The sequence below is a fragment of the Colobus angolensis genome, unplaced genomic scaffold (assembly GCF_000951035.1).
Source record: "Colobus angolensis palliatus isolate OR3802 unplaced genomic scaffold, Cang.pa_1.0 Scaffold112, whole genome shotgun sequence".
NCBI lineage: Eukaryota > Metazoa > Chordata > Mammalia > Primates > Cercopithecidae > Colobus > Colobus angolensis.
Window position 1 is genome coordinate 2531468 of NW_012112253.1, and position 12231 is coordinate 2543698.

Sequence of the window (12231 nt, forward strand, 5' to 3'; positions counted from 1 at the left end):
TATATATATATATATATATATAAAATAATGATGATATTTTTAAAAACCACACCAGCTACCAATTATTGACCACCTCCTGTCAGGCTTTTGCTAAGTGCTTTATAGATGTCATCTCCTTTCATCCTTAGTCCTCTCTATGTAGTGGATACCATTAGTATTCCCATGTTCAAATGTAACATCTAAAGCTGAGAGAAGTGAGGTCACTTACAGGGTCACACAGGTGGGAAGTGATGAAGCTGGAAAGTGGCCCAGCAGAGCCCTGCCTATTCAATGCTAGTGTCCAAGTTCCTAACCATGGCACAGATTACATTTACTGATGTAGACTGGAAACCCCACAATGCATTCAGCAGAGCAAAGCCTTTACCTGTATTATATCAGGTGATAAAAAGAGGCCCAGATGTAACTCTTTTCTCATGTTGGCTATGGAAAATCCCATTTGTTACCTTTTGGGATTGGTTTCTCATCAGATTCTGATCAGCAATATTCCCATAAAGCCTTTCCTTTATACTGGTGCTCAGTATTCTTGCCAAATTCTAGAGCTTTTAAAAGGAAACTCTGTTGCCTTAGTAATACCAGAAATTGCATTTATTACTTGTTAAAACAAGTCTCCATCCCTGTGAGATCTGACACTTGTCTGCAATGAGATAGTGTCTCCTCTTGTGCGCTGTAGAATTAGTGTGTATATATTTTCTTTCAATAAAATATGCCATGGCTTAAGTTGTGCACCTGCCAAATTAACATACTGCCACATTCTATTATTCAAAATTTTCTATCTTTTCATCTGTCTAGTGTATCTCTTAAGCTACCAAGTACATTGTGGGTACGCTAGATAATAAATCCTTAAAGCATCCCTGGCAGGTAGATAGAAATGGAAAGGAGAAAATATTGCTCTCTCAAACATTACATATGAGAAAATGGAAACACACAAGATTACCCAAAATTAACTGGTGCTTTAAGTAAGTTGTAGATGGATGTAAGACTATAATTTAGTTATTTCTTGATGTAGTACTCTCAATTCCTTTTTTATTAAATATATTATAAAACTACAGTAATTTTATTTTCCATTTTGCCTTTTCTTTTATGTGAATAATGTACTCACAATGAGCTTCAGAAGGCTCATTGTGGGTTGCATTAGCTTGATAGCCTCCATTTCTGGCTATGTTAGTGCCAGGACAATGAAATAGCCTGCAACAGCAACCTTCAGTGAGGGGCAGGATGTGCTTCATTCTTTGTGCAATTGCATGTTATATTCATCTTTTTAATAAAATATTGGGCATAAAGGCTCTAACAAATGCTCATATGTTCAAAGTCCTGCTCCCTTGCTTGCTCCCTGCTCTTCTCCAGCAGACATGTTTCTCCTGTCAGTTCCTCCTATGGTACACTATGTGCCTAGAACACTTTTTGCTTACCTAACAAGGAAGGAAATTGCTTGTTTGCTTTGGCACTCTTCCTAATCCTATATTTCTGTGATTGAAGAGATGCTCTTAACTTACACAAGTCTGATTTTTTTTTTTTTTTCAATGTAGGGAAGCCAAAGAAAAACCACATGGCACCTATATATGTAATATTGTTATATAAATTGTGTAGTGTAAAGAATAGTATACACACTACTAAGCTTACAAAATCTATTTCTGATCAAAGGAAGCTTGTTATACATTCTTCCCAATACCATTTTAGTCCCATACATTATAGGCAATTATTATGCTGAAATTTGGTGTTTTTCATTCCTCTGAATGTTTTTGTACCTTTACTGTGTATATGTATAGCATATATATGTGTGTGTGTATATATGTATAAAATTTTCATATTTTTAAACTTTATATGTATGTTTCCTTCTGTAACTTCCTTTTTTCCCATTACATCTGAATTTTTGAGATATATCTCTACCAACTGATATAATCCAGCTCTAGTCTTTTCATTTTAGACCTCCATATGGTGTTTAATTGTCTGACTTTCCCCTAATTTGTCTGTTTTGATGAGGGTGAACATGTGAATTGTTTCCAATTTTTTACCACTATAAACACTACTTTCATGATCATTCTTATATAAGTCTCTTTGGGCACATATGCAGGATTATCTCTGAGGTATATTCCCAGGAGTAGAATTGTTTACTTGACAAGCATCTGCATCTTCAGTTTTACTGGGTTTACCAAACGCTTTCTAACAAGTTTTGCTTCCACCAGTAGGGTGTATAAATTGTTACTCAACATCCTCAGGCTTCTTATAGTTCTCAATTATATGGATGCAAAATTATATCTTATGGTTTGTTTATTTATTTAATTTGAGATGGAATCTCGCTCTGTCACCCAGGCTGGAGTGCAGTGGCATGATCTCAGCTTACTGCATCCTCCACCTCCCGGGTTCAAGCAATTCTCATGCCTCACCCTCCTGAGCAGTTGGGATTACAGGCACATGCCACCAGGCCAGCTAATTTTTGTATTTTTAGTAGAGATGGGGTTTCATCATAGCCAGGCTGGTCTCGAACTCCTGACCTCAAGTGATCCACCTGCCTCAACCTCCCCAGAGTGCTGGGATTACAGGTGTGAGACACCACACTTGGCCCTTATGGTTTCTTTAATTGAATTTTTCTGATAGGGAAGTTAAATATCTTTTTATATGTTTGCTAGACATTTGGAATTCTTGTTCTGTGAATTATCTATTCACATGTTTTGCTTATTTGCTATTGAGCTATTTGCATTTTTCCTAAAAATTGGTAGATAGTCTTCATATTTCTGGAAACAAGTTATTTGCTGTTTACATATGTTGTATGTACTTCAGATGTGTAGTTTGCCTTGATTTTTGATGCACAGGAGTTTTTATTTTTAATATGATCAATTTTACTTATGTTTTCTGTTCTTATTTGTATACATATTAGAAATCCTTCCCTACTCAAAGACACAGGGTTACTTTTCCATATGTCTTCTCTCAAACATATCAGTTTTTTTTTTTTTTAATTTAGGACTCCTAAACAGCCATTGGGGCAATGAAGAAATTAAGAATGAAATTAAAAATTTTCCTGAAACAAATGAAAATGGAAACATAACATACCAAAGCATATATAATACAGTAAAAGCAGTACTAAGAGGGAAGTTTATAACAATAAACACCTCCAGAAAGTGGAAAACCTTCAAATAAACAGCCTAACAATGTGTCATAAGGAACTGGAAGATCAAGAGCAAACTAAACCTCAAATTCAGATTAAAAAAATAACAAAAATCCAAGCACAAATAAATAAAATTGAGACTAAAAAAATTCAAAAGATGAATATAACAAAAAGTTTGTTTTTTGAAAAGATAAACAAAATCAACAAACCTTTACCAGACTAAGAAAAACAGAGAGAAGATCCAAATAAATAAAATCAGAGACAAAAAAGGAGACAATACAACTGCTACTGCAGACATTTAAAGGATCATTAGAGACTATTATGAGCAACTATGTGTAATAAACTGGAAAACCTAGAATAAATGGATAAGTTCCTAGGCACATAAAACCTGTTACAATTGAACCATGAAGAAATCAGAAACCTAAATAAACCAATAAGTAACAGGATAGAAGCAATGATAGAATGTCTTCCATCAAAGAAAAGCCCAAGATGTGATGGCTTCAGTACTAAATTCTACCACACATTTTAAGAAGAACTAATATCAATCCTACATAAACCATTCCAGAAAATTGAGGAGGAAGCAGTACTGCCAAACTCATTCTATGAGAGCAGCAGTATCTCAATACCAAAACCAAACGAAGACACATTAAAAAAGAAAACTATGGGCCAATATCTGATGAATGTGGATGCAAAATCCTCAAACCAAATTTAGCTACACATTAAAAGGATCATTCATGTTGATCAAGTGGAATTCATCCCAGGGATGCAAGGATGATTCAATATACACAAATCCATAAATATGATACCTCACATCAACAAAATGAAGGACAAAGATTTTATAATAATTTAAATTAAGGCTGAAAAAAGCATTTGATAAAATTGAACGTACCATCATGAACCTGGGTAAAGAAAAAGCATTATTAACATAATAAAAGCCATATATGACAAACCCACAACTAGTATCATACAGAACAGCGAAAAACTGAAAATCTTTCCTCTAAGATCTGGGACAAGACAAGGATGCCCACTTTTACCGTTTTTATTCAACATAGTACAGAAAGCTGTAGCCCAAGAAGTTAGGCAAGAAAAAATAAATAAATGACATTCAAATTAGAAAGGAAGAATTCAAATTATCCTTGTTTGTAGATGATATGATCTTTTATTCAGGAAAACCTATAGATTCTACCAGAAAGCTGTGAGAACTGATCAACAAATTCAGTAAAGTTGCAGGATACAAAATCAACATACAAAAATCAATAGCATTTCTGTATGCCAACAGCTAACAATCTGAAAAAAAAAAAACCAAGACAGTAATCCCATTTACAATAGCTACAAAAAAAAAAAATACGTAGCAACAAATAAGATAAAATAGTTAAAAATAAACTTAGCCAAAAAAGAGAAAGATCTCTACAATGAAAACTATAAAACATTGATGACAGAAAATGAAGAAGACATGCAAAAAGATTTCATGTTCATGGATGGAAGTGTCAATACTGTTGAAATGTGCATATGACCCAAAGCAATCTACAGATTTAATGCATTCTCAGAATATCAACTCTCATTATCAAAATGCCAATTACATTCTTCATTGAAATAGAAAAAAAATCATAAAATTTGTATGGAACCACGAAAGTCCCAAAAGAGTCAAAGAAATCCTGACCAAAAAGAACAAAGCTGGAGGCATCACATTATCTGACTTCACACTATACTACAGATCTATAGTAACCGAAACAGCATGATGCTGGCATAAAAATAGACACATAAACCAATGGAACAGAATAGAAACCCCAGAAATCCATGCATTTACAGTCAACTCATTTTTGACAAAGGTGCCAAGAACATACACTGGGAGAAAGATAGTGTCTTCAACAAGTGGTGCTGGGAAAACCGGATATCCATATGCATAAGAATGAAACTAGACCCCTAGCTCTTGCTATATGCAAAAATTGAATTATAATTCATTAAAGACTTAAATCTGGCCAGGCACTGGGGCACATGCCTGTAGTCCCAGCACTTTGGGAGGCCAAGGCAGGAAGATTGCTTGAGCACAGGAGTTCGAGACCAGCCTGGGCAACATGGTGAAACTCCATCTTTACAAACAAACAAAATTAGCCAGGTGCATATTGGTGTGCACCTATAGTCCCAGCTACTCTGGGGCCTAAGGTGGGAGAATCACTTGAGCCCAGGAGGTTGAGGCTGCGGTGAACCATGATCGCACCACTGCACTCCAGCCTGGGCCACAGAACAAGACCTCTCTAAAAAAAAAGAAAAAGAAAAAAAGAAAAACCTTAAATCTAAGACTGAAACTCTGAAACTACTGGAAGAAAATATTGAGAAAACACTCCAGGAAATCGGTCGGGACAAAGATTTCTTAAGGAAGACCTCAAAAATGTAGGCAACCAAAGCAAAAGTGGACAAATGGGAACACATCAAGCTAAAAGGCTTCTGCACAGCAAAGGAAACAATTAACAAAGTTGAAGAAACAATCCACAGAATGTGTGAAAATATTTGCAAACTACCCATCTGTCAAGGGATTAATAACCAGAATATATAAGGAGTTCAAACAACTCAATAGAAAAAGACAACCTGATTTTAAAATGAGCAAAAGATCTGAATAGACATTTCTCAGAAGAAGACATGCAAATGACCAACAAGTATGTGAAAACATACTCAGTATCACTGATGATCAGAGAAATGCAAATCAAAACTACAATGAGATATCGCACCCCAATTAAAATGCCTTCTATCAAAAAGGCAGTAACAGATGCTGGTGAGGATGTGGAGAAAGGGGGACACTCATACACTGTTGGTGGGAATGCAAGTTAGTACAGCCACTATGGAGAATAGTGGAAGTTCCTCAGAAAACTAATAATAGAACTACCATGTGATCCAGCCATCTCATTACTTAGTATATACCCCCTAAAAAGGAAATCAGTATATCAAGAGAAATATCTGCACTCCCATGTTTATTGCAGCACTATTCACAACAGCCAACCTAGGACTCAACCTAAGTGACAATCAGTGGATGAATGGATAAAGAAAATGTGGTAGATATACATAATGGAATATCACTTAGCCATTAAAAAAGAATGAAATCCTATCATTTGCAGCAAAATGGATGGAACTGGAGGACATTATGTTAAGTGAAATAAGCCAGGCACAGAAAATATCACATTTTCACTCAAATGTGGGAGCTAAAAAGATTACAAAAAAGAAAAAAAAAGAAAAATTGAACTCATGGAGATAGCAGAATGATGGTTACTACAGGATTTGAAGGGTAGTAGGAAGCTGGAGATGAAGAAGGGAAAGCTATTGGGTATAAAAATATAGGTGAATAGTGGGAATAAGACCTAATGTTTGGTAGTACAATAAGTTGACTATAGTTAACAATATTTTGTTGTATATTTTTAAATAACTAAAAGAATGGAACCGGAATGTTCCTAACACAACGAAATGATAAATGCTGGAGGTGATGGGTATGCTGATAACCCTGATTCAGTCATTAACTTTGTGTGCTTATATCAAAATTTTACATGTACCCCATACATATATACAATTGTTATGTATCCATAATAATTTAAAAAAAAATTTTTTAATTTGTCCTCTAATCCACTTGGAACTTTGGTATATGTGGTATGAGGGATCTCCTTTTGTATGTCATTTGTTTTTATTTATGTGTTCTTACTTTTAGTGATGTGTATGTATTCTTATAATAAATTATTCTATTTTTTTTAAGTTCATTTGGATAAGAAAATGCCCACCTCACATAGTTCCAATGAGTTTCTCTGATTTTGCCTATTATTTGGACTTTCCAAACTCTTCTATGGTTGGTGTTGGGGTGGAGCTGAAATCACAATTGAGCCCGTTTCAACATGGGAACAAACTGAGGCTGTTGCTTATGGTGTGCAGGTTGGGAGGAGGAGTAAAAGATATGATTATGTGTACACATTTAATACTAATCTGTGTAATGTACTTCTGTCTACAAAGCATTTTCATGGACATCTTATTCAATTCTCACAACCACCACTGTGTTCGGATGATGAAACCAAGGTTTGAGACGTTTTGTTCTTGTCCAAGCTTTGTCAACAAGGCTGCTCAGACTACAATTTGGGTTTTCTACTCCCGCGTACTTACAACTGATTTTCCTGCCTCTCATTTTCTGTTCTTTTCCATAACATTTTCTCTAAGAGTCAGGTATTTGAAGGATGACTTTTTGAGACCTGAAAAGGTGACCTGGTGTTAACTTGGGATGATATGCTGTGCTTTTGGCTTAAGATAGTTAGTAGGTGGCTACAAGTTTTCCATGGTCTTCACCTATTAACAAACCCCCAAACACTTTTCTTTAGTGTCTTATCTCAGGAAAGAAGGAATTTTTGATATACCAATGAATACATGCCTTGTTGTTTTCTTTTTTGTTCACTTATGAGGTTGATTACTAAACTTTAAACACTGCTTTCTTTAAAAGCAGTTGCCCAGATGAAATTATCTTGGTGTTTGTACTTCCTTCATTTCTCTTCTGTGACTTTTATGGGCAGTCTGGGAAACAAAGGACCCATTCTTTACTTCAGTGGCACACTGCATCATTATGAACATGAGACAGGAAAAAGATGAAGATTTTTTTCCTTCTCTCAAATATCCATGGCGTTGTCTGAGTTCTCTAGGCTAAATTAGGTGGAAAAAAATCTGAAATCACTTTGGAAGTATGTAACTTTCTCTAGATTCTAGACCAGAGGTCAGCAAACTTTTTCCCTAAAAGCCCAGATAATAAATATTTCAGATATTATAGGCCATATGGTCTCTGTGGCAACCAATGAACTGTGTCATATTTCCAAAGCAGCCATGGATGATATGTAAATGAATAGGCATGGCATTGTGCCAATAAAACTTTATTTATAAAAAAGAAGATTTGGACCCCACACCATAATTTGCTGACCCCCATTTTTAGTTATTTAAGCTTTGTCTACCACAGAATCCAAGTATTTGGCTAAGTGATTTCTTACCAACCATATGTTTCAGAGACTCTTTCTATCACCAAAGGTTCTAATGGGTTTTCTCTTCAAATATAAAGTATGATATTTACAAAACTAAGGATTACCCACTACATTCTAAGCTCCTTCAGCATCAGGAAGGAAGCCCACAGAAAGGATGCCCAGTATTACTGGGTCGCCTATTAATCTTTTTCCTTCCCAGATTAGAGTTTCTACAAGCTGTAGCCCTCCTTAGTCCCTGAACTCTTCCTGTGTTTTTAAACCTCTTCACAATTATAGGAGGTATCCAGATACATAAACTCTTCACTCAGCATTTTATTCCACTGTGGCCATCTGGACCACAGATCCAAAAAGTATCTTTACTTCTATCAGTTAATTTCTTTGGAGAGCAAAAATAGGTGTGAAAAATACCCAGTGGTTGAGTTGAAAATAATACCTTTTTTTTGGTAGTCTTTTAGTTTTCCCTTGGGCAGCTTGGGAATCACAAGGCCTTTTGATATTAAAAGTTCTGGTGTGGAGGGCAACATAGGAGGGATTATAAATTTTGCACATAAAATTTTTCCATGAAAGAAAAGGTTCCTAATAGTCTTAACAAATATTCTGGAGAAGATTATTTTTAAATATGTGCTGTGTTTGCTAAAAAATATGTAGGCATACATTTTTTATATGAGAGATTCTTATTCTAAGAACATATAGAAATATTTTCCCACTGCCACCTTTACTTATAATTTCTAAATTAGCATTTTTATGATATAAAAGTAACACATTTTCATAGAAGAAAATTTGGGATATTTAGAAAAGCACAAACAAGAAATGTAAAATTACAGTCTAACAGCTTAGAGGTAAGTATTGCTAACATAGCAATGGCTTTTGCCATCTTTCTGTGCATATGTGTACACGCAGATTAGATATAAAGTTTTCACATGCATGAGATGATATACAGAATATTTTGGAGCCTGATTTTTCACTGAAGTATATAGAATGGGTAAACTTCTGTGTCAATAAATATGGATCAGCACTAATTTTCATGGCTACATGGCATTCCACAGTATAGATGCACTTACTGTAACCTGCTTGCACAGTCTCCTGTTGCTGCATTTTAAGTGTTTTGGACTTTTCTACCATTATAGAGAATGCTAAGATAAATGTTCTTGTATATATATCTTCTTGCCCTGCCAGAGTATCACTTCAAGATAAATTCCTAGAATTGGAATTAGCAAAATTGTATGTGTGTATGTGTACATATATGTGTATGCTTTGATATAGAAAAGTTTATGTCCAAACTATATTCTCCTCAGCAGTTAATGAGAGTGTTTCACATCCTCCCCAGTACTGGGAAATTTCTAAAATTTCTCAACAGATCAGTTATTTATCATCTCAGCATCCCTTCCTTGATGATTGCTATCATTGTTTTGTGAAGCTCCTTCAGCAATTGTTTTGTGAAGCAAGGAAGCCCACAGAAAGGAAGCCCAGTATTACTGGGTCGCCTATTAATCTTTTTCCTTCCCAGATTATGCCTACCTATATAGCACTTACTATGTATTAGAGGTTATTCTAGGTGTTTTATGAATATCAATTAATTTAATCTTCATAATAACCCAATGAAGTATGGGCACTGTTATCCTTAACTCACAAATGAGGAAACTGAGTGACTGGAAGATCATACATCTTTGCCAGTGGTGAAGCCAAGACTTGAACCTTCCTGGTGATTCCAGAGCCCATTTTCTTAACCATCGTGCCCAGCTGGTTCTTGGAGGAAAAGCTTAGTTAGCAAGGAAACGAACCTGGACACCAGGGATCAAAGAGTCACATTCCAACAACCAGCTCACCTATATTTTCAGTATTTTCTATTTTAATTATTAAATAAAATAATTCCTTTGTTTTTTTTAGGGTGTGTCAAGGTCAGAAGAAATCAAAAGAAGCTTTGTCCCACTATCAAGCAGCTTTGGAATATGTTGAGATCAGTAAAGGTGAAAAAAGTCATGAGTGTGTACCCATATTGAGAGAATTAGCAGGTGTAGAGCAAGCCCTGGGACTCCACGATGTATCCATCAACCACTTCCTCCAGGTAAGCTACAACGTCCTGGCTACCAAAGCTGTTCTAGACCCAATGCTTTTCATAGACACAAGTGGCACAGCCGCTCTGAAAATGCCTGGCTTTGTCATTTGCTATAGATAAGGACAATACTTGGCCTAGAGTAGATGCTCAACAAGGGTGTTCTTATCAGATGGCCACGTGAGCAAGTGCTGATACTGGTCCCCTGTTAGTAGCTGCACAGACCACAAACAGCCTGAGATGCCCTAAAGGTGGTTTCTTTATCTTTTAATATTTATTTAGAGCGTATGTTACCAAACTGATAAGGACTCCTTTTTTCTGCATTCTAAAGTCTTCACCTGAAGCCACTTGGAGTTTTATCCGTTAGCTGCTAGTCTACTTTATCTTTATAAGATTCCTCAGTGAGTGTGTCCATCAAGGTTCTCCAGAGAAGCAGACCAATAGCATATGTACACACACACACACACACACACACACACACACAGAGATTTTTTTGTTGTTGTTTTTGATTTTTTTTTTTTTTTTTGAGAGACACGGTTTCATCATGTTGCCCAGGTTGGTTTCAAACTCCTGGGTTCAAGTGATCCTCCTGCCTCCACCTCCCAAAGTGCTGGGATTACAGGCATGAGCCACCAGGTCCAGTTTCTCTTAAGGAACTGGCCCATGCAATTTAGGGGCTGGTAAGTCTGGAATCCACAGGACAGGCCGTCAGTCTGGAAACTCAGGAAGGATTTCTGTGTTGCAGTCTTGAAGCAGAATTTATTCTAGAAACCTCAGTTTTTCACTCTAGGTCTTCAACTGATTAGATGAGGGCCACCGATATTATCCAGGGTCATCTCCTTTAAAATCAATTGATTGTGAATATTAATCACATCTACAAAATACTGTGTATTCACTGCAACACCTAGACTAGCGTTTGACCAAACAATCTGACCCCATAGCCTAGACAAGTTCACATGTAAAATTAACCATAATAGTGAGTTTTATATCTTTATATTGTATCATGCCAAAGGTACTTTTAAAAAAGTTTTTCTGATAATTTTTTCCTGTAAAAGTTGTAAGATACAGACCAATCTATTCTTGTTATTTGAAATGAGATACAGTGACAAGGTCCTGAGAGTACTTCATTAATATTTCTTATTTTAATTTGTCTGACAATTTATACTCCTACTAACAGTTTGTTAGAGTGCCCCTTTTTCTCACTCTATCTAGATTGTCTCTTTTAATCATGATTACCACCCTGTGACACATTATTATTTCCCATTTATAGATAAGGAAGCCAAGAATTAGAGAGGTTGAGTGATATGCCCAGGAGTACACACCCAATAAATGGCATGCTATCATTCAAAACCAGTACATTTTAGAAAGATTGTTCTGGCTGATTTGTAGAGAATGGATTGGGGAAGTTGTGCCAACCATAGAACTGGACCACTTAGGAAGCTACTGTGGTAGCCAAATGTAAGAATGATGGTAGCTTGAACTAGGATGAAGATAGTGAGGATGAAGAGAAGTAGATGGATGTAGGAAAGATTTAGGAGGCAGAATTGATAGGACATGGCGATTGACTGGATGTGGGGGAGAGAAGGAAGGGAAGAGTCATGGATGACTCCCAGGTTTCTGGCATGGACTGCTAAGTAGATGTTTGTGCCATTTCTACCAGGGAACTGGTGTGTGACTGGGTGATGGAGAGATGGCAAGCTGTGTTTTAGATGATGAGTCTGAGATGCCTGTGAGGCATACAAGTGGAAATGACAATAGGCAGTTAGATAATCGGGGCTGGTGCTCAGAATATAGGTCAGAAAGTTATCCCCTTACACGTAGTGATTGCCCTGGGAGAGGATGATATCACCTAGGGAGAGTTGATGGAGGGAGAAAAGAACCAATGGCAGATTGTTGAGAAATTTCGGTATTCATGACTGAAGTAAAGAAGGATTACCTAGCAAATGAAACAGAGAAAGATTGCCAGGAAAACAGGGAGGAAAAGGGAAAATGAAAGTGGTGTCCTCTGTCCCTTTCTTTTCTTTTCTTCTTCTTCTTTTTTTTTTTTTTTTTTTAAAATCAGATCATTAGATATTTCCTGTATG

At 36.2% G+C, this 12231-nt stretch overlaps 1 protein-coding gene across 2 annotated transcripts in view; it reads left to right on the forward strand.

Annotated features, from left to right (window-relative positions):
- The window catches only part of TTC23 (tetratricopeptide repeat domain 23), a 112811-nt gene that overhangs the window by 44113 nt on the left and 56467 nt on the right, over window positions 1-12231 (forward strand). For both annotated transcript variants that reach the window (XM_011957756.1, XM_011957763.1), the window contains one exon: window positions 9982-10159. In XM_011957756.1, the coding sequence (XP_011813146.1) occupies window positions 9982-10159 (178 nt within the window). The remainder of the gene's footprint in view (window positions 1-9981; window positions 10160-12231) is intronic.